Below are 22975 nucleotides of genomic sequence, written 5' to 3' on the forward strand. Positions count from 1 at the left end.
TCTGTCTTCCTTGTTAGTACATTTGGCATTGGCCAAAACCATAAAAACCCTCCCAAGAACGCAACCACAAATTACATTACATTTAATTATTTTGTGCAAAGCGTAAAGAAGTAAAAATCCAATTCATAATTTCTTCAGTATTAACCAAAAAACTCTTAAACATAACAAAATTAATTAAAGAGGTAGGAGTACAGAAGTATGAAAATGAACAAGAATAATAAACAAACTAATAAGGGGAAGGGAACTAAATGACTAAGAAAATTACAAAACTAAAGATGGTCCCTAAATAACCAACCCCAAAATTTAATCCTAAATGCAAAATCCAAAGAAACTGATAAACCTGAAAAGACTTTACATTTTCCAGGCTGAAAACACTCATTCTAATTTACTCATTTATATAAATTCTTAAATTAGTCTCAAGAACTGGAAAAACCTAAATATTATTTTGTGAATTACAAAGGTCCTATTTGGAAAGAAAACCACTGTAAACGATGCCACACCAATGAGCTGAAGCATTGCATGTTTCTTTGTTTTCCATCAAGTGACTGCAGCTCCATGACCTGCAGCATCTGAGGGTCTTAAACCAAATGGATGCCCCACACCATTAGGCTCTAGACTACATAGAAAGTAATAAGTAAGGGAGAAGAGAACATTGCTGTGTTCACTTCGCTGTGAGTTCCCTAAAATCATGGAAATGTTTGCGATATTTGTAGAACTTGGAAAACTACATTGAAATCAATGAGGAAGGACTAACTGAACTAGATTTGTCTGGATTATAATGGTGCAGTCGTCTTCAAAGTGTCCCTGACGGCTAGGGAAACATCTGCCAACTATACTGGACCGATTATTGCGGCCAAAAAGGTGAACTGAACTGTGCAACAGCAGTGCGAACCACTGCACTACCATGCCTCCCTGATATCAAAGAAGAAAGAACGCAGTCAGAGTTGCACAAGCATAGATTTAGTCAAAACAAAGCGGAAATACTGAAATCGTAGTCAAAAGTCAGAAAAAATGCGTAGTGCCTTTCAAAGGCAGAAAATTCAAAGTGGGATGTCATGATTGCATCTGCTGACTCACTTTGTTTTTTGAAGTCGTGCTGAAGGCTCTCCAAACTGTCTGTGCTGATGCTTTGCACTTTTTCTTCTATCAAAAAGATAGAAATGTGTTGTAAATCGGAATAAACCTTTCATTATTGTTATTACTTCATAGAGTCTTCTGTGTTTGGGGGGTGTCAGTCTCCTTCAAGGTTTGTTTTTTATCTGCATGTGGCTCATTATTATTCATGCATAGGGCACACACCTCCTTCTCTTATACTGACATGGCACTTGAAGATCGATCTGCACATTGGCGACAAACCTTGAACAGACTTTCTGGTTGTTGCTCTTTTTCTGGTTTTCTGTGGTGGCGATCTGCACCACCACCACGTGATCAAAGCACCGTGCAGTCCCTACATTGATGGATTGAAGGCCAGAGGTCCACGTGACCATCATCGTCTAATTCTTCCATGTGAAGCCTGAAAACCATGAGGTCTGATTTAGATAATGTATGATGGGTAGAATGCCTAGTGGGTGCTGGGCAATCTCGTGGCCTCAGAACCCCTGCAGATTTTATTTTTTTTTTTTTTTTTTTTTGTCTTCAGCTCTGGCCATCGGAGCTTAATTTATTCTGTGTTAATTAGTATTGCCTAATTTTATTTTTATATTTTTTTTATCTTGTAAAGCACTATGAGCTACATCATTTGTATGAAAACATGCTATATAAATAAATGTTGTTGTAATGACTCATAGCATCCCATTTATCAGCTTGAGTTAAGGTTTTAGCATCATGGTTCTGATAACTTACATTTACTTAATGGCTTTTAACATTTCTCAGTCAGACAGTTTTACTGTCTAGTATGTGATAATATCTGGCCGGTTTAAAACCATCTTCACAATTGCCCACATACCCTCTTGACGGCTGGCAATTCAAAGACAACAGCTTGAACTTAAAAAGTAGCTTCACATACTCTATGCAATGGTCTAGCCAAGTACTTTGGATACTTGCAATTGTCACAATTAAGATTCTACAGTAGTATCATAATTGTTTATTGTAATACATTACAGCTTCACAAGAGATAACTCGTTCCCAACTTAATTTCATTGTGTTGCAAGTTCAGAAAAATAAAAGTAAATGATTTGTGTATGCTCGAGAGCACAATAATTTGCTCATCTGGACGGAATTTGAAGTTGTTTTTAATTTGTAGCATCTCAGGGTTATGGATGCTGTCGAGTTGGTAGAATGAGGAAAACAGAAATGAAATAAAGATGGTAACGAAACAAAGTTTTCACATTCACATTAAGCTCAGTGCTGTTATTGGAATAATTCTGGATAAACAATAGCAATAGAAAACTTATAATTATTTGTGAGAAATACCTTGAACATAAAATACCAATGACTGATTTTTTTTTTATATAAATTCTTAAATATTGGCTTAAACTGATTTTTAGAAGAGATTTGAAAATAAAGTATCAGTAGTTTGTGATATGTGAAATATGAATTGGTTTGACTTGTCAATTAAATGTTACTTTTCAGCAAGAATCATTACCCAGCTAATGCTTTCTGAATGTTCAAATGCAACATAAATCTCAACCGCAAATGTCATAAACATGACAATGTGCTTTTTTGAAAAACCTTTTTGTTATAAAGGCCACTTTAAAAGTTTTTTTTTTTTAATCAAACGATCCTCAGAAGTCTCTATTCAATAGTTCATAGTTCTTAATAATCTTAACAGTGACACTAAGACCCATGCTTAAGTTTACAACTCCTCCCTACCAGGCATCAATGAAACCAAGGCACTTTATGCTTCATAATTAAAAAAAAAAAAGATAATACTATGCAGATGTTTCCTAAATTCTGCCAGTTGCTCTTATCGTACTGCACTCTAGGCTTAAATATCACAAAATAGGAAGCTCCTCTGACATTGTGGTAATTGAAAAATTAACAACCGGAATTTATCAAAGCCTTTTCCATATATTTGAAGCACTTTCTCCATTTCAGTGTAGCATGCAGAGCCAGGAAAAATAAGCCTAAGGATGAAAGGAAACTTATGGGCTTAACCATGCCTGCCAGACTCCAGTACTTTCACCAATGCCATTTCTACAGACGTGAATGTGGGCAGCAAGTACAAAATGAAAGTGCTCTCATGCAGACCTTAACTGGGGGGCAATCGACACTCATAGCAGTGTGTCAGCTCCCTGTCTGAGACCAGAAGATCAGAAAATGCATACATTTTATTAACCCTTTGACTGCTAATTAGGGGCCCAAATACAAAATGCACATCTTTTTAAAAATTTTAAATGGTATCCGCTAAAGTAAAGACTTCTGTCTCAAATTAAAATGATTAAAATAAATTGTATTGTGTGCTAATGATGCATCATTTATTTTGTCATTTATTTTATTTAAGTATGCTTATTTTTCTCATGCCTAATCTTTCATTAGAATCATACCCTGGTTAGCGCAGAGAAACAAAGTGCTAGTGCCTTCATTATCTCTCAACTAAATTACTGCAATACACTCTTCATTTGCTTTCCGGCTCAAAGTTCAAAATACTACTGTCACCATTCTGGTATGGACCAAATGCCATTCAGATGTCTCACCTCATCTGTCTCGGCTATACTGGATACCTGTCACCTTTACTTGCATCTTACCCATTTCCCAGAGAAATAAAGTCCACTGATGCTGGATACCTCATAATTCCAAAGACATTTTTTTCAACTATTGGTGGGAGCTAGTTTAACTCTGTTGCTCTCTGGGCTTCCTCTGTAAGTCTATTCAGGCAGTTCTTTTGATGGACTCAAAGGATTTCTCTCTTAATTTCAAATCTTCCTGACATAGTGATACTTACTGTATATTCCATTCTTTTTTAACAGTTGTACGAATCCTATTTCTGCAATACCATCTATCAAGCTCTTCATCTACTCCACTGCGTTATTCTGCTATTCCTTACAATGGCCTTTTCTCACAATCGACCTCTAATTGTAGCCTGCAATTAAAATCTGTTCTTTTTACTGCTTTAATAAAATGAAATACATAGCCAGTAATAAAATGAAATACATAGCCAGGTCCAAGCTGACCTAACCACATTGAGCACTAATGAACCAGTACCTTACCCTGAATTCAGCTCATGGAAGGAAAAAATATTGCTTTATCAAAAGCAAAAACAATAAAACAAACACTTGTGTTGCTGCATTTTTGTAAGCTTCAGGTCTTGTATACTACAGTATAATGACACACTGTGTGTATATTATTGTTACCAGAAGGCATACCCTTTAGTTCTGTATAAGGTGAAATTACCAAACCCCTTTTTATAGATCCTATGAAGAAGCACTTTTTTAGCATAAAGATCATAAATATTTATTTTTTTCTTCTTCAAAACAGAAAACCTTCTGTATGTACTTGTTATTGTGAATTTCCTTAATTTGAATGCACTCTGCACAACATTGGGGGGAATGTATTTGCTGTGACAGATATATATTCATGTACATGGAAAACAATGCTTCTGAAATAAGACTGTTTGCATATATGGGGAAAAAGAGAAACTGGATTTTTTTTATGGAGATAATGAAGTGTGCATATATAATAAAGCTTGCAATAACACCCATTTCATCCCATAGACTACACTGGCTGAGAAACATGTGGAGCGAATTCGGAGTCTGGAGCAGATGGTGAGACAAAGAGACAGCACTCTGCAGGGACTCAATGCAAAGCTGCGCAGTAAAGAAGTTCAGTACCTTCAGTTACATGCCAGCCCTGATATTTCACAATGTAAGTCTATACTTCAATGAATGCTTGACATTTTACTTATATACTAGTAACGGCGGACTGCACGATAATGTGCAGTGAATACACTTGACTTTCTTTGTATGTACATTTAGCATTCGTTTGCTCAGAGGTTGATCTGCTTTTCTTCATTCTAGCGGCCCGCTTCTTCTCTTTGGTTGCCATCTTTTTGCATTAAAACTGATTAAGTCAGTTTATGTTGCAATTACTTAGTACGTTTTCCTTTATTTTTCACTTAAGGTGGCACTTACGACTTCAATCTGCCTCAAGAATGATTTAAGATATGAAGCGGTAGGGAAAGTGACGGCGAAGGTTATAGGTGATATGGATGAGAATGGTGCCAGTACGCATGCTCCCTACGGCAGCCTGCTTGGCCGCTGCAGAGATTTGACTCTGCAATAAAATTTAATTAAAATAAAAAGAGTAATAATTCCAAAACTTTTTGCTTTTAATATAAAGCTGTAGTGCGGAGTTTCAGTGTAGTATATGTGTACCAAATTTTGGGTTACAGGATATTTGATTTTTGACCTTGACCTTCCTGACCTTGGAAATCAATCATCACCCCGAAAGCGGATAATAGAGGTCACTTCACTTTCAGGTCAATGGGTCAAACGGTTTGCGAGCTACAGGTGATTTAAAACCCTGGACAGACAAAATGAACAGCCATGGTGGTGTATTATATAAGTAGATATATATACAAGGGTGACACAGAAAAACGGGAACTTTTGAAAAACCTAATAAAAATAGAAGAAATCCAACAAAATAATTTTATTGACAGCAATTAAACCACTACAACTTGCCTTTTAAGAGACAGTAATCCAAATTATCAATGTCTGAAAATTACATCCTGTAGATGGCGTCCTCCTGTATGTATGCATTCTTCCAATCTGCTGTTGAGGTTCCCCATTGATCGCTGCAACATCTCAGCTGGGATACACAAATTTCACCTTGAACTCTTTGTTTCAATTCATTCAGTGTCCTTGGCCGAGTCGTGTAGACCCGACTCAAAGGAAGCCCCACAAGAAAAAATCACAAACGGACAAATCTGGTGATCTTGAGGGCCAGGGAATGTCACCGAATCTTGAGATGACACGGTTACCGAACAATTATCGCACAGCTGCCATTGATTGCCTTGCAATTGATTACTAAATTACTAAATGGCGAGACTATTTACAGCTCAAGGTCCATGTTCCGCATTGCTGCCAACTGTACATGGCTGCCACTACGCATTTCAAGTTCCAGTTCCAGTTTTTCTGTGTCACCCTGTATATGTAGTGACCACAAGGGGCAACACAGACACAATATTCACCCAACACAACTCCAGGATCAAATATTTTTATTTGTGCTAAATACCTCTCCAAGTGTCCATAAACCAACAAGTGAATTTGGTTTTCTCTCCTTCCGCTCCTCCTGTTCAGTGTCGCTCCCTAGTTCCTGACTCTGACTCTCCAAGGAGATATGGCGGGCTTCTTTTAAACTGGACCTGGGAATCCTTCTGCAGCAGTGGTCATCTAGAGTACTTCTAGGTCATACAGAAACCAGGGCAGTCCTTCACCTGCAGCACCTCTGAGAGCACACAAGGACCTCAAAAGGACTGCTCTTCTACACTCCCACTCCCATGCAAACCTGTGGGAATCCTAACTGAAACCAGCCTGGATGGCCACTGCCACCTATCATGTAGGGAAATGAATGGCCGATGGCATCCTTGTTTGCCCTGTCCATCCATTATCTTTTTAACCCTAATGGGATAAATATCACTGCCCATCCCAGCCGAGTTGGAGCTCCTTCCACGCTGTTCTTCCACAATGGCCTGCTGGCCGGGTGCTTAACCTTTCAAAAGCATCCCCTTTCTGCTGTAGATATCAATGTGACCTGCCTTTTGTTTTCAGAAATCGATGGCCAGTTCCTCGGTTGTACTTATATTAAAGGTGAGATTCTTGTCCTGGCACCACTGAGTCAGCAGGTAGATCTCTTCTCTATTAGCTGTTTCATCATTGCAGGAAGTCAGGCATATGATGGAGGTGTCATCAGTAAATATACGTAATGATGGAATTGGAACCATAGGTGAACAAGGTGTACAAACTTGCAGTTCATAGAGTTGATTTCTGACTTGTGCCCAATTCTGATAGGGTAGGCAACAACTGGCTGTGACCCTGGTTCATAGTGGTTGGGTCCTTCTGAGATTTACAGTATTAATAAGGAAGTAGTAACACCTGGGTGGAAGCAGTGACTGCAGATGTTCACTGATCACAAACCCTTAATTGGCTAAAGTAAGCACGTAAAAATGGGCTCCTTGTATTCACAGTAGCTGGTTTCTTTAAGCAATATCCAATTTGTTTTAGTATTTCAAATTACAATGGTTCATTCAGTCTTTCCTATTTTAATTTAGTCACTTGTTTCTGTATAAAAATAATTGTGTTTGAAATTCAAAATTTTGTTCTAACCAAGTTCAGATTTTCACCTGTGACTTATTGTCAACAATGAAGACTCAATGTAGTTAAGTTAATTAAAAATTCCAGTAGGGTATCCAAATCTGTAAAAAAAAACAAAAAAAAAACAGGTTCTATAAATTTTTATTGTATAATGTCAGATATTTGAGAGTTTATAAGTTTAGTTTATGAAAATAAAGTAAAACAAATAATCCTACATGAGTCATTGCACTTAATAGACTGACTCATATACCCCCAGACATTGTGGCTCTCTCAAGACAGACGTTTCTCTCCAGTAAACCAGAGATATTGTTAATTTCAGATTTGTTAATAAAACCAGTAAGGCAGCAGTGTTTTCTGCTTTTGAGATATACATATCATAATGTTACAAAGTTTATTGCAAACGTATCTGGGAATGTTATTAAGGACCACTACCTGATCTTAACATACTACTAGACCACATGAGGGCAGTATACATCTAAGAAACGTTGATTTTGGCTATATCCTGCTTTTCATTGCACCAAGAGATCAGTTTTTCAGCTACACTCAGATCTTAAACAATCATGTGTAACTAACAAGGTTTTATACATTTCTTATTGACATAAATGTACATCTTTTTTTCTTGATTTTATTTTGATAAACTACTAAATGATTTTGTGAATTATAGTTACAAATGTACTTTGTCTAACAACTCTCTACTCTAAATGGACCTTACATTTATTAATCTCTTCTGCAGTGCTGGATTGTCCAGCTTTAACACTACAGAGTTCACGCAGCCTGGACACACTTACTGACCTCAAACTGCAACGCTTAGAAGCAGAGCTTGAGGGAGCACGTTGTGAAGTTCAGGGAGCATGCCAACGTGAAGAAGAGCTGAAAGGAGAATGTGATAGACTTCGAGAGGAGCTGCGACTCCTCCAAGAAGAGCAAAGACAGCAGGTAAAAGGTGCCAGAAATAATAAGGGGGGTCCTTTATAAAATGTAATTTGGTAGGTGAAGGCAGAGATTAACAGTGTAGGACAGTTTATCAAAATTGGGGCAGAAAACATCATTAAGAAAGACTACTTGCCCTTCAAAATAAAATCACAATCCCACTTTTAGACAAAAATTTTATAAATGCTACCAAATAATGAACATATCTGTAATTGTAACTGACTTGTTTTACCTGTATTCTGCAGAAGCTGGCAACGCCTTGTGATCGGTGTGATGTGGAGTGGATTAAAAAAGTTGGAGATGAACAGTAAGTACAGACTTACAATATGGTTCAGAATTTCACATTACTAGAAAAGAGATGCACAACAATAAGAATTTAGATGCACCCTGAACTTATCAGTAATGGCTGTGCTTCCCTACTACACTGCATCCCAAAAACAGGACCAGGCAGAAGCTACAGGAGTTACTGAGGCTGCACATTGTCCAGATATCAGATATCAAGTATTATTCATGGTTGATGAAATCCCTCAATGGCAGTCTGGTTTATAGTTTGTACATTGCACAAATCTACAAAAAATATGTTGTAAAATATTAAGAAAGCGAATAGTTTCTAAAATATATAAATTATCTTTTTTTAGCTGTTTACAAATCTAATATTGGTAATGATAGTTAATTTCATCATGTATCTGTTTTAGCAGCCTAAATGTTGTGGAGACTTGCCAGTTGTGCGTTGGATGTACAATATATAGGCCAGCCAAAAGTTCTTTTTTGTATTTCTTAATATTTAATGTCTTGTCACATTCTTAAAGTCTTAAATAATGGAATCAAGTTATTTGTTTCACTTAAAACAAAAGTTTTTTTAAATGCTTTATTGTCAAATATAATACTTTTTCGTAAGTATTATTGTAACATTTTATATATTGTTGTGTTTTTTTATAATGTGTCTTGTTTGGTATATGATATGGCAGCAATTTCCTTTTTTATTTCAGTTCAATTTGACTCCGAAGGAAAGTGTGAAAAAATTAAAATGTACTGTTTAGACATGAAAGTATAACCATGATATACGTGATTCAGATCAATACCTAATAGACATTTGAAATTAAATATAGAACAGTGAAAATTTAGAAAAAAAGATCTTAGAAGCAATATAATTAATACACCATTACCTATTCAAAACTGAAAATAAGGTAAGTGTGCTGTAAATTAATTTGAATTTAAGTGAATATAAAAACATATGCAGTGTGCATGAAGAAAAACTCTGTAGTGAACACTGGGAATAGATTATGTTAAAATGGCACATTATGGTTTTTGTAAAGCTATATTAACATGTATGATAAGTTGATAGGACAGCACAGAAGCACAGTGGTGGCGCTGCTGTCTTGCAGTAAGGAGACCTGGGTTTGCATCCTGGGTGTTGCATGCATGGAATTTAAATGTTCTCCACAGGTTTGTATGTCCACACGTTTCCACAGAATCTACTTCTGGCTTATAGATCCCCATGGTTAAGCAGGTTAAGCAAATTCTGTGCCTCTGCTTCTGCTTTTTTTACTGAATGGAAGGGAATGCATGCACCCAAGGTTTCGAACACATCCTGTGAAAGTAACTTATATGTTGTGAACTTAGGCTGCACAGTGATTAGTATAGCTGTTGCACAACCGCTGCACAAAGTCTTGAAGTCAAAGGCTGCCTGGGTCCTGTTTGTTCACATGGATTTCCACCTAAGGAAGGTGCAAATATGACTGTGTAAATGAGTAAATGTACACCCCGTGTCCAGGGTTGGTTCCTGCATTTCTGTATTCCTGTATAGAATGGATGGATACTTTATGAGCAAATTAAATTTATCGGCATATAGTAGAATACAAGAGATTTTTTTTAACAAAACTTTATTTTAATGAGTGAGCTACAGAACAACTCAAACTGAAGTAGCAGATGCAGAGAAAAATTAGGCTGTCTGAAGTGGTGCAGTTCTCGTAGTTGTGCAATTTTATAATTTCCAACAGATACAAATTACTCCTTAGATTTCATGAAATCATTTTGAGAAAGGATTGAACTCCAGTTAAAACATATAGTGGATTTCAAGTACTGCAAAAGCACTACTTTGGTGCTCATGTGCTTTAACTTTTATATTCGTATTGAATGCTTTCACTTTCTGACCTTTGCTGTCCCTTTCCATAGTTTAACTTACACTAACATATCAAGCCCATGTTATAGTTAGGACAATATGCACTATGTTCATTGTAAACTGAAACTATCACATTAATGGCTTTTTGCTTTACAGCTCTAGATTCGGTGTGTAATTTTAACTATAGTACTGTACATTATTATGCTGAGTAAAGCAGCAATAGGTATTGTATGCATGGTATTAGTAAGAGTTTTTATTGTGTGTATACTCTTGGCTACAGTGTCCTGGATTTGAATTCTATGCCTGGTGGTGTTCACGGGGAGTATGCATGCTCTCCCCTCTTCTTGGGTCTTCCACTGAGTACTCCGATTTTCCATTTTTCTCCCTTACTCAGAAACATGCTGGTTAGACTGATTGGTGATTCCAAGTTGTCCCTGCATATATATGCATAAGTAGGCTCTGCGGTGGACTGTCATCCATTCCAGGGCTGTTTCCTGCCTTGTAACACGTGTTGCCATGACAGGATTAGGGCACCCTGTAGTGGGTTTGAGACTTTTACCATATTTGTACATATCATCACTGTCTTTCAGCAAATTTTATTGCTGATGACATCATATTATATTGTTTTTAGCATTATGGTAACACTTTAGTTCAAGTACTTCAAAAATGCATCTATTGCACATTTACTATTACGGAACTAGACCTTAACATACATGTCTGTTTCTTCATAACACTTACAATGCAGAGATAAATAAACACTTTTTATTTATGGTATGTAACCTACTAACAAAACCTCACTTTCGAGTGGTCTGAGGTAGCTTAACTGAGACACATTTCTCTTGACATTACTAATTTAGTATATGACCTGTCAATTCTTCATATTTACAAGTAATTTTATCATCATGTCAATATTCCACTCTTCACAGAGATAAATAACCTGTCTACTGATATTTTATGAAGTCCAAAAGAAGCCTTTAAGGTCTGTTACATAAGAGTTAATTGAGTAATAGATGCTTTTTTGCAATACCTAAACTGAAGTGTTACAAGTATTATTTAATATACTGTTATTTGAAAAACCATGAACAAGCCAAAAGCTTTATTCCTTTAATGCCATTATTACTTTATGTTCTGTCCAAAGAAACTCATGGATCCAGTTTTTTCTTGGCCAGTTTCCTATGTTTCTGAGTATGTTTATCAACAGTCCAATTATTATTTCATTTTTAGTTCAAACAATATATTATTTATAAGAATGTGCTAAATTGTTCTAGCTGCAAAAGAGTTTACATGCTGGCTCTACACTTTACTGTGTGATGCATTAGAATTTCTAGAAGGAGGCGTTGGCAGTGCCATTTTATTTCCTTCACTTTAGTGGCATCTTCAGGTGTTCTTTATACTATTTTTGTTCTCGCTGTAAATACATGGTGACATTTGTCTTAAATGATTTGCTAGAATTCCTGAATTCAGAACAAGTGCAAATCGCATGTTTCTGCTGGTAGCTGGATCGTAAATGTAAAACCAAATACACAGCATAGTGAAAATATTGCTGTAAAGATTGAGGACAAATTAAGAATAAAACCATGTTAACTGCCTACTGTCTAAAACTACTTATTTCAATTTTAATGTTATAGAGGACCAGAGCTGACCTCAGCAGTACTGCATGCAAAACCAGAGCCAACTCTGGACGAAGAGCCAGTACATCCCAGGGCTTGCTCACATCTTGCCAATATATAATCAATGATTAGTTTTGCAAACATGTTTTGGGAGGAAAACCTGAAAACTGAGGAAAATTGTGTATGGGCAGTGACTGGGGCGAAATGTATTGTCTGTACAGTCATTCTTTTATAACAATGCTGCTGAGACTCAAGTTAAAGTCAATTACATTGCATTTTGGGTAGCTCGGTGTTAGCCCTTCTGTCTTACAACAGTAAAAATGGAGTTCACATCCCAGGTGCTCCTTGCATGGAGTTTGCATGTTCTTCCTGTATTTGCATTAGTTTCCCCCCAGGTACTCTGGTTTCCTCCCACAGTCCAAAGACATGTGGATGGGTGATGTGTATGTGTGGGTGAGTTTACTCTGGGGTGGACTGATGCAAAATAGGATTGTTTCTCCCTTGCACCTGAAGTGGGTTTGGAAAATATATTGTATTTTGGCCAAAAAGAAGTGGAGAAAAAAAAAAACCAGGACAAAATCTAAACTAAGAATGATTTTTATAATTTCTTTCTGAGGTGTGGTTGCATCTTATGTTATATAGCACATGTGTTATACATTGCATATTAAGTTTAAATATTACTATTTAATTGAACTAAACTTATAACTGATTCTTTAAAATTAAGTAACAGAATGCTATTTTTTGGAACTCTAGATTCTGCTGCAGATTCTACTGTTGTACATTCAGACTGCTTGAATCTAACTTGGAGGTGCTTGCTTTTGCTGAGCCTCCCTGTTCCTCACATTCGCATACAGTACATGTTGGCTTCTTATGTGATCTTGCAACATTTTGTCACATTCATGACTGTAAATGTATCACACAGTTAGATGCATGAACCATTTATATTTAATGTTTGCTTTCTCAACTTTTTATTCATTATACAAATACTATATAAAAATAAACCTTGATTAGCTTGCAGGTTGACTCTGTAGTAAATTCACATTCAATTCACCATGATTTTCTACTTTCTGTCTGTTGCTACTTAGCATAGTTTAATGCTTTTCTGTGATTGTGAATGGATAAAGAGGATATATAAAATGTGTGCACAGAAGATAGCAAACTGTCAGATATTAAAGAAAATATATGGCTGTCCCCTAGAGACTGGTTAAGAAATAAATGCATGTTATCAGGAAGTGACTGAAGAGTGTTGTTTTTGGCTGGGGCCAGTAACTTTTAAACAGAAACACAATCTATTTCTTGTAGAGCATTACATTTCAGGGTGAGAAAATAAAAAACTCATGAAAATCATGATGTGAGCAATACAGTACTGTTTCAGAACAGCTTTACTTCTGTTCAAATCGAAAAGCAAGATGCAAGAAAAGGTAATTCAGCCCACAGTTAATCTCTATTCACATAACTTCTACAAAATATAATTAACCTGAGATTGTAATACCATCAGCTATACTACTTAGATAGATAGATACTTTATTAATCCCAAAGGGATATTCACATACTCCAGCAGTAGCATACTGATAAAAAACAATATTAAATTAAAGAGTGATAAAAATGCAGGTAAAACAGACAATAACTTTATATAATTATATAATGTTAACGTTTATCAAGGGGGTGGAACTGAAGAGTCGCATAGTGTGGGGTCTCCTCAGTCTGTCAGTGGAACAGGATGGTGACCGCAGTCTGTAGCTGAAGCTGCTCCTCTGTCTGGAGTTGATACTGTTTAGTGGATGCAGTGGATTCTCCATGATTGACAGGAGTCTGCTCAGCGCCCGTCGCTCTGCCACAGATGTCAAACTGTCCCGTTCCATGCCTACAACAGAGCCTGCCTTCCTCACCAGTTTGTCCAGGCGTGACTTGGAACGTCTTGGTCAGTCTAAGTTCTGCTACTTCCAAACATTATGTGACAGTGCCTAGAGTGTTGCAATCTTTCTTGTAAACAACTATGGCAAGTTTGAGTTCCCCAACACCAATTTGTAAATTTTATGTAAAATATTTATCCCTGTATTTAACAGTTTACATTTAATTACTTTAAATTCAATCTGCCATAAGTCTGAATCCTTTCCATGGCTATCTGTTATGATTCAGTTGACTATATGGTATCCAGCAGTTTCTAGTTTAATATCCTCTGAAAACTGAACCTGCTTGCTAGTTACATCTTTATTTTGATTGTTTATATAAATTAAAAAAGAAAATCTACATCAAAGCTAGTCCCTGAAGAATAACACTTTAATCGTCACCTAATTCATTAAAATTCCTAGAACCATAACATGTTGTTATTTATTGTGCCTAAACTCATTATCCGTCTGTCTTCCATTGCATCTTAAGTTTGATTCTTTTAGTTTTGACTGCTGGCTTCTCATGAGGAACTTTTTTATTCATCTTAAATTTAAAAGATTTTAAAAAGTATGTGCCCCAAAAATCAAATGCTTTTCATGATTTCCCCATAAAACTATAACCCCCTTCCAGGTCTAAAGCGACTGTTTGATAATAAGTCCTTATCTGATATGTATTGCTGTACTTTGTCTTTAGTAATTGTTTCCATCAGTTTTACTGTGATGCAAGCTAAGCTAAGTAGCCCATTGTTCAGAATTAGCTTGTTTTATTTTTTCAGTAATGCCACTGTGTTTACTAATTTTTATGCATTCACTCACCATTCCTTTCTTTTCTTTTACATATCAAAATATTTAATTAGTGAATATCTGCAATTTCATTTTCTGTGTGTTTTACTTAATTCCTATAGCACTATGTCTTGACTACTAAATACTAAAGAAAAAATCTAAAAAACTTACATTTTTTCATGAGGGCCATAGTTAAAGGTGCTTAGGTTGAATGAGGTAAGATTTATTATAAGACATTGTGTTTATTTGACAAAGTATATTTCAGATTCACATGTGCGTTATTTGTGTTTTATCTTTAAAGTAATCTAATCCATAAAGAACTGATACACATTTGGAGCATCTTGTAAACAAGATTTGTATGCAATTCAATGCTGAGTGTTTCTTTTTGGGCTTTATAGCACATGATTAGCTTTGTTTGGATAGGTGTATATTAACCACTTTTTAATATTGACAATTCAAAAAAATGGGAAAAAAAGAGAGGCTGGAAATGAATAGCAGACTCAATGTTTAAAGTCAAAAGTGAGGAAATGAAGGAACAGTGAAGATGTTCATGTGTGGCTAAAGCTGAAAATAAGACCAATTCAAGTTTGAGTAGAACTAAGGTTTGTTTATTTTTTTGCTTTTTTTATTATGCCAAAATCCAAAATATGTAAACTCAAAATGCAAAAATGTAAAAAACAATTTCCCATATCCACATATCTACAAATATAGTAAATGCTCAGACACATTCATTTGGTATACATATTTATCTATGTATTTATTTAATGAGCTTCTGTAAAAGGCTAATTTTTCCCCTGTGCACAAATAACGTTCTATATATTTATCTTGAATTATGTCTTGTCAAGAGTCACTGATGGGAATTTTCAGCCTGATTACTACCCATTTGCAATGATGCTCATTTGAAGCACATTACCACACCAAATTCATTTCTATAATATTTTAAATGATGTCATAAAGCACCAAATTAATTTGCTTCCTTTGAGGGCTGTGCCAAAACCATACCAAATACTTAACAATAATGAATCCACAAATCACTGTCAGTTTCTTGGATGCATGCAATAACAATATTGCAGGATCTCATTAATATAGATTCCTGGAGATTGACAGGGAGTAGGCACATATGATAATCCTCTTTTATTTTTAGTGGACAATCAGCCAGCATTGAAGAAAAAAATAGGAGTGCATGCTTTAAGAAACCTGTCTTTGTTGTCTGCCTCGGCAGCAGTTCTCCTTGATCTTGATTAGTATAATCATACTTAGTGGGTGGGTGGGTGTTTGAAGAAAAGTGCTTTAATCATTTAAACAACGTTTTTTCCAAGTTTATTGATAGCTACATATATGATCTTTTATATTTCCATGGAGATTGTATTGAGTGCTCAAGGCTTAGCTGCACATTGCTTTACACATGCACAGACATGCTCTTGGATTGAGCCCCTTGCTCCTTAAGTCATCTTCATACCAGACTTCAACCTAGTAATTTGAAATTCTAAATCTTTCTACATAGGAGAAAAAAATGTGGAAAGAAATGTTTCTTTAAAATAGTCTAAAAGGTTTCTATGGGGGAACCGTGTAAACAGAAGGAAGACCTGTTACAAAATGGGTACGGTGATGTCATCGCTGCAAAACCAAAGAACACTTTATCATAGCAGATTGCTCGATTACTTTTCCATTCAGTAGTAAATTAGAGAATTACAATATCTTGGCTATGAGTCAAAACTGTGATGATCTGTGCGAGGTATAGTTCTATCACATTACAATACATATAATATTTTGTGTGCTCATATTTCTTTAAGAATACTGCCTCTTAATCTTTCCGCATGATAAAAAAGAACTTACGGTAACCATTCCATAATTTATATTCAAGCATGTCATAAGGTAAATTAATCTTCTGATAAGTTGGTTGGCAAGGAAATATTTGAAAAAGCGGCTGTCTTAAAATGCAAGGTTATAGGATGTGTTGCAAAGAGCACATGGTGAGAAAATAGGTGTGAAAAAGCTCATGCAACAGGTCAATAAAAACTTGCTCCTTAGCTGCTTTATCTGTGAAAGCTCAGGAATTCTCATAGAAGAAGGTGAATCTGCACTAGCAGCAGCTTCTAAACACAATTTTCCTGTAAAATCTGCAAAAACAAGTAAGTGCCAGAACATGTACAGTCTCAGCAGGACACTGATCTTAGTTTGAGATGTTTAACCGTGTATATTTTCTGTCCAGTTCATTCAGTGGTGCATCTAAAGTAAATATGAAATATTAGTTTTACCTCTATATTAGTTTTAAAGTTTTATCTAGTCTCGATTGTTGCAAACTATCACCAGACCAATTTGTAGTGTATTTGAGTGAATGTTTGCCTATTTATAATCTAGGTGGTTTATCACCTTTCTTACAAATGGTTATGCTTTTTTGCTTGAAGTGTTGTATATAAATACCAGACTATATGTGCTTTTCAGCAATGGCAAAGAATGTGTAATGTACAAGATGAAGGCTGTTACTTAAGCAAAATACTAACAAAAACTAAAATGATCGAGTTCAGTGCCTCTGTGAGACTAAACTAAAATGTGTCTTTATTCAGAGTTTTCTAACTTTCTTTAACTTGCATTAGTTTTGAATAGTCCTTTGAAATAAGTCAATATTTAGTATTGCTGAGCTTTGTTCTTATTTTTAAAACTTCTGGGACTTTTTTCATGTTGTTATAAGCATTTACCGTATACTCTCAAAATCATTTATAACTGTTTTAATGTTTGTCTTTTTAAAATACCTATTACCGTGTGTGAAATTATATGCGCATAGTTAAAGTTAGATTCTGCAGTCTGTTCCTTAAAGCCTATTTCCTGTTATTCGTAAAGAGTGGTTCAGTTCCAGAAGTTTACATTTACTACTTTTGACTTTGAGGGAGACGCCTTATGAGAGTATAAATGTGTTCATTTGGCATGTTTATGCAATTCCACAAGTCACTTGGAACACATATGTTAAGATATTCCTGACCTTCTTATTGTTTTTGCTTATTTAAATCCTAGCAATGACAGTATGATTGAGAAGGAAGAGGTGTGGATTGAGTGAAAATGTGCCATTGTTATTTGTCCAGTTAACAGTCAACAAATAATTTGAAAAATTATTATGGAAAACCTCTATGTTGAATTAGTATTCACAAACTGTAATTAAGAAATGCTATTTTAATAACTATTTTTTTTTTACCATTTCAAAGAATTTCAGTAATGTGGTTAGAATAACTGCTTTATGGCTTCAGAGTCCGACTTGTGACTTCCTGTATTTTTCTGGGTATAGGATTCTCCAGTGTTCTTTCCATATACCCAAATGTGCACTTTAGATTGATGGACAACCTTAAATTAGCCATGTCTGACTCATGGCATACATATGACTGTTACCTATAATGGATTAGCACCCTCGACAGTTCTGGATCTTGCTGTGACACTTTAAGCAGATATAATAAATGAATGGAAACTGACTTTAAAGCATAAGTAGGTTCTGTTCAACAAATACCTGTATAATGTACCTAGTTTTTTTATTTACAATTAGTTTTATTATGTTATGGGAAAAATTGGATTGGAAATGATGTCTGTGCTTTTATTTCCACATTGTTCTAAAAATTTTAAGGCTATAAATAAATAAAATATTGCTCAATCTCAAGGACTTAGACACCATCTCTACAATATATAAAATCATTTTACAATCCCTCCCTTTCAAAGATCCAAGAGATCACTGGGAAAAAGATCTCTCAATTAATATATCAGAAAAGGAGTGGAAAGTAGCAATGCAGAGAATTCACTCGAGCTCCATATGCGCAAAGCATACAATTATACAACTTAAAATTATATATCGAGCACATCTGTCTCGACTAAAACTCTCCAAAATGTTTCCAGGGCAAGATCCAACCTGCGAACGCTGCAAACTAGTTCCAGCCTCACTGGGTCACATGTTCTGGGCTTGCACCAAATTAACATTATTCTGGACAAAAATTTTTAATTACCTTTCAGACAGCCTTGGACTCACAATCCCTCCTAACCCATTAACAGCTGTGTTTGGGGTTCTTCCAGATGGTTTTAAAGTGGAGAGAGACAAACAAATTGTGATTGCATTCACTACACTTTTGGCACGCAGACTTATCCTGATAAACTGGAAGAACCCAAACTCTCCTCTTTTAAGTCAATGGGAAACTGATGTGTTATACTATTTGAAATTGGAAAAAATCAAACACTCAGTTAGAGGATCCGTACAGACTTTTTTCAAAACATGGCAGGATCTAATCAGTAATATTTTAAAATAATCTCATAAAGCACAGATAATCTATTAATTTAGGTATGTTTACAGGTCTTAAATTTCATGCTGTTTGGCTTGCTCTCTCTCTCAGGGGTGGAGATCGATTTGCTCTTAACTCAATTTTTACTTTATGTAAAACTTGATTGATTTGTATGGAATGCAATAAAATTAATAAAAGAAAGAAGGAAAGGGAAAAAAAATTAAGGCTATATGATCATTGACTTCTTTCATAAGTAATTGCTCCTCATAAATAATGAAGAAGTCAGCACAAGCAAGCAGGCATGTATTTGTTTTTTAAAGTGCTCTTGTGGATTCCACAATCTGTTTGTGAATGCTGGCTGTAACATTGATGCAACTGGAGCTTCACCCACGTAGGCATGTGGTGATACTTTTTATGTGTGAAGACTTGATTTTTTTTAAACATTGCTGTGTAAGGTAGAATTTCCTCATTAGTATCTGTGAAGCAGGTGAGAACTGTTATGCTGTTCTAATAACAAATTCTACTGGAAATTCATTTTAATCCATCAAAATCTCATGACTTTATGAGACATAGTACACCAGTGTGTTTCATTCTGATATGGTCGGTCACAGTGAATTCCACTATTAATCATCTGTTACATTTTCAGAGTAACAAACTAATTAGGACTCTAATTCTCAGTTCCTTTAACTGAGCCATACTGACATGGATTGTATTGTCCAGATGTAGATACACACAGATCAGTATAATGTGCAGCAGCTTGTTTTGCCTTTATTATATGGACATCCAAAGAAAGTTTGAATTTAATTCCACCTCTGAAGTGATAATGCTGGAGATGGACAGATTGGCTAAAATGAGATTTGTCTGTAGATACAGTAAGCATGCCACCAAGTGCTTGGATAGCTTTGCTTATAATTACAAAATGCAGAAGACATTTTTTTAACTTCTCAATTGTCTTATTTTTAATTTTTTATCCTGCACAAACTTATTCCAGAAAGGTTTGTGAAGCTGTATAATGTTTACAGCTTTCAGAAACATAAAAGTGATGTCCGTTGTCACCAGTGGACAGTATTCCTAATGGCTGCAGATCCTAGCATGGATTGATCATTGTCCCTAGCTCTTTTTATTATTATGTGTGCCATGCATCATTGGTCATAGCTGCCTTAAGAAACTTCTGACTCTCAGTAACTATTGTGACTCTCGTTTTGAACTGTTCATTTGTGCTCTCATGCACATTTGTGTAGCGTTCTCTAATTAATATTTAATAGTTTTCACAGCTGCTGTGCTCACCAGACCCACCACTTGTTCTAGCAAGGTGTTAATTCTATCAGAGTGTAAATAACTCGCTTATTTTTCTTTGAATCTACATACACATATTACCACTGCTGCCTCATAGATCCAATCTCCTGAGTTTATATTGGATTTCCATGTTCTCCCTGTGCCTGTTTGTTGTTTTCTCCCTCATCCATGCATATTATTTTAATTGGAATTTCTCATTTGAACCCATGAATGTCTGCATAAACTGGCTTTACATTGTCTGGCATCCCATTTAGGGTTTGTTCCTGCATTGCACCTAGTCTGCCAGGATAGACAACAGCCCCAATGACCCTAAAGTAGGGTCTGACAGTATTATGTATACCGATATGTATGCTAAATAAATTTGTAGCAAAGGCAAAGCAGAGATATATCAAGAAAACCTAACGCACCAAAAATATTTTAGTGAAATTAGCTCACATAGCCCAAGGTAAATATGAACAATCTGGGAGGCTGTTTGTTAGTTTTGCTCTCTATCTACAAGCACTCACCAAAAATGAGAACATACTCTTCTCATTAAATTTTACATACTATTTTACTGAATTTTGGTAAAAGGTACTCTTGAAGGTATGCAGAGGCAACTCAAAGGCATGCTCACATGTCAACTGATAAACTTATTGCACATACAATACATGTGTAAGGAGGCTGTCAAAAAGATGTTTTGGCAAAAACCAACTATGCCCGCCCAACAAACAGGAAATAGATAATACTTAAAAATAGAAACTCGCACGTCTTGCATCATTAATTAAAACTTAAGAAGTACTGGAAGCTGCAAACACATTTTCAGTATTCTCATATGGAACTTTGGTGATCTTATTAGCAGGAATGTGTTCCAAGCCAAACGACTGATCAATGTTTCCTGAATAGGACAGATGCAATAGTTTATTAGAAGACTGAACATCTTAATCAAGAAAACTGCCAGAAACACTTTTCTTACTAGCAAGTTGCAACTTTTTAAAATTAAATGCTAAAATAAAAGACCTACAGAACAACATTTAGGTCTGCTGTCCGACTGAAAAATGGAGCTCATGCTTTAGGATGTCATTTGTTGTGCTGTTGATCAATAAGCTTTTTGCATTGTCTAACACCAGACAAGTTTGACTCCTAAAGTGAAAGAAATTGATTTGGTGATTAATTCCTCATATGGGATGGTGATAATTGTTGTTGTCTAATATATTTTGGTGCAGGCCAGTGCCTTAACTGGTTCAGGTCATCTCTTACTGATAGATACTTTTTAGTAACTTTCAGTTCCTCTTTTTTATCTACTGGCCCTGTTAAATGTGGTGCTACTCAGGGATCCATTTTAGGTCCTATTATATTATATTTAACTTCATGCTATAGGAGCTATTTTTAGGAAGTTTAATATTTCTTTTTATTGTTATGCTGATGAAATGCAGATCTACAGTATATTCCTATGTGTAACTCTGCAATGAATCAGCTGCAGAATTGTGTTGAAGAACTAAGATCCTGGATGGCTGACAATTTTCTTGATCTCAATCAAAATAAAATGGAAATGCTGGTAGCTGATTCTCCTGCCAAAGCTCAGATTGCTTTTGAGCTCCTTGGCTCTTTTGTGGACTTTTGCAAACTTTATGTTCAGAATCTTGGGGTTATTTTTATTAGTTTAGTCTCTTTTGAGATATGGATAAATTCTGTGGTCAAGAGTTGATTTTTCCAGCTTTGTCTTTTAGCCAAGGTTAAGCCTTTTTTTTTAATCTCTTGGGGATCTTGAGAAAGTTACTCATGCCTTTATCTTTTCTCGGCTTCATTACTGCAACTCTTATAGTGGGATTAGCAAATCCCTGATACGCAGGCTACGGTTGGCCCAGAATACTGCTGCCCATTTTTTGCTCAGGTCAGGAAAGTTTGATTCTGTATCTCCAATTGTAGCCTCTTTATACTGGCTGCCTGTTAGTTTCAGATTTGATTTTAAAATTTTGCTGTTGGTTTTTAAATCACTACATGGGTATGCCTCCACCTATTAATTTGAATTGTGTGTTATACACCAGCCATGGAGGGAACTTAGATCTACCTGTCAGTTGTCTCATGTGGTCCCTCATACTAAGTGCAAAACTAAGGGAGATTTTGCAGCTGCTGCACCTCCTCTGTGGAATGCTTAACCTAATTACACTAAGGAACTGCACTGTTTAAAACTAGACTGAAGATGCATTTCTATTCTCAAGGTTTCCGTGACCTTCAGTGATACTGATGGCTCCTTCTTCATAGTCATTTGTTTGTTTCAATTTACTGCAGGTTTGCATTGTGTTTTATTGTATTTTATTCTATTTACTTTGTGTTTATTGTATATTTTATTGTAAAGGACTTTGGCTACAACATTACTGATGTTGTTTTATATGTGCTTTTTAAATAAAATCACATTGACATGTTTTGCTGTCTGGAGTTTAAGAAAAGTAGTTACTGCACCACTGAACTACTTGAAATTCAGTTTCATTCACTTGGACATTATTTTGCCTGTTTAACTTGCTGGGTGTTGGGCAGGGTCATGGGATCCAGCGGCTGTGAGGCATCTGTTGGTGAAGAGAGACTTGCTGATCTTGACTTTGCCGACGATGCTGTGATCTTTGCGGAATCAATGGAGGCCCTGATTGGGGCTCTCGAGAGACAGAGTGAGGATTTTGAGTGTCTGGTCTTGCCAGTCTCCTGGATTAAAACCACGATCCAGGCCTTCAATGACCTCTTGGGCACAACCATCAGCAGTGTGTCTGTTTGTGGAGAGAGTGTCGACCTTGTCATGAGGTTTACTTACCTCAGCAGTGACATTCATGTCTCTGGTGACTCTTCCTATGAAGTTCCTGGAAAGCAGTGT

The 22975-nt window shown here is 35.9% G+C and overlaps 1 protein-coding gene across 1 annotated transcript in view; it reads left to right on the forward strand.

Annotated features, from left to right (window-relative positions):
- The window catches only part of tbkbp1 (TBK1 binding protein 1), a 108246-nt gene that overhangs the window by 44459 nt on the left and 40812 nt on the right, over positions 1-22975 (forward strand). The window contains exons 5-7 of the mRNA XM_039740252.1: positions 4653-4803; positions 7984-8186; positions 8426-8487. Of these exons, the coding sequence (XP_039596186.1) occupies positions 4653-4803; positions 7984-8186; positions 8426-8487 (416 nt within the window). The remainder of the gene's footprint in view (positions 1-4652; positions 4804-7983; positions 8187-8425; positions 8488-22975) is intronic.

This window comes from Polypterus senegalus, chromosome 17, assembly GCF_016835505.1.
Source record: "Polypterus senegalus isolate Bchr_013 chromosome 17, ASM1683550v1, whole genome shotgun sequence".
In the NCBI taxonomy this organism is placed as follows: Eukaryota; Metazoa; Chordata; class Cladistia; order Polypteriformes; family Polypteridae; genus Polypterus; species Polypterus senegalus.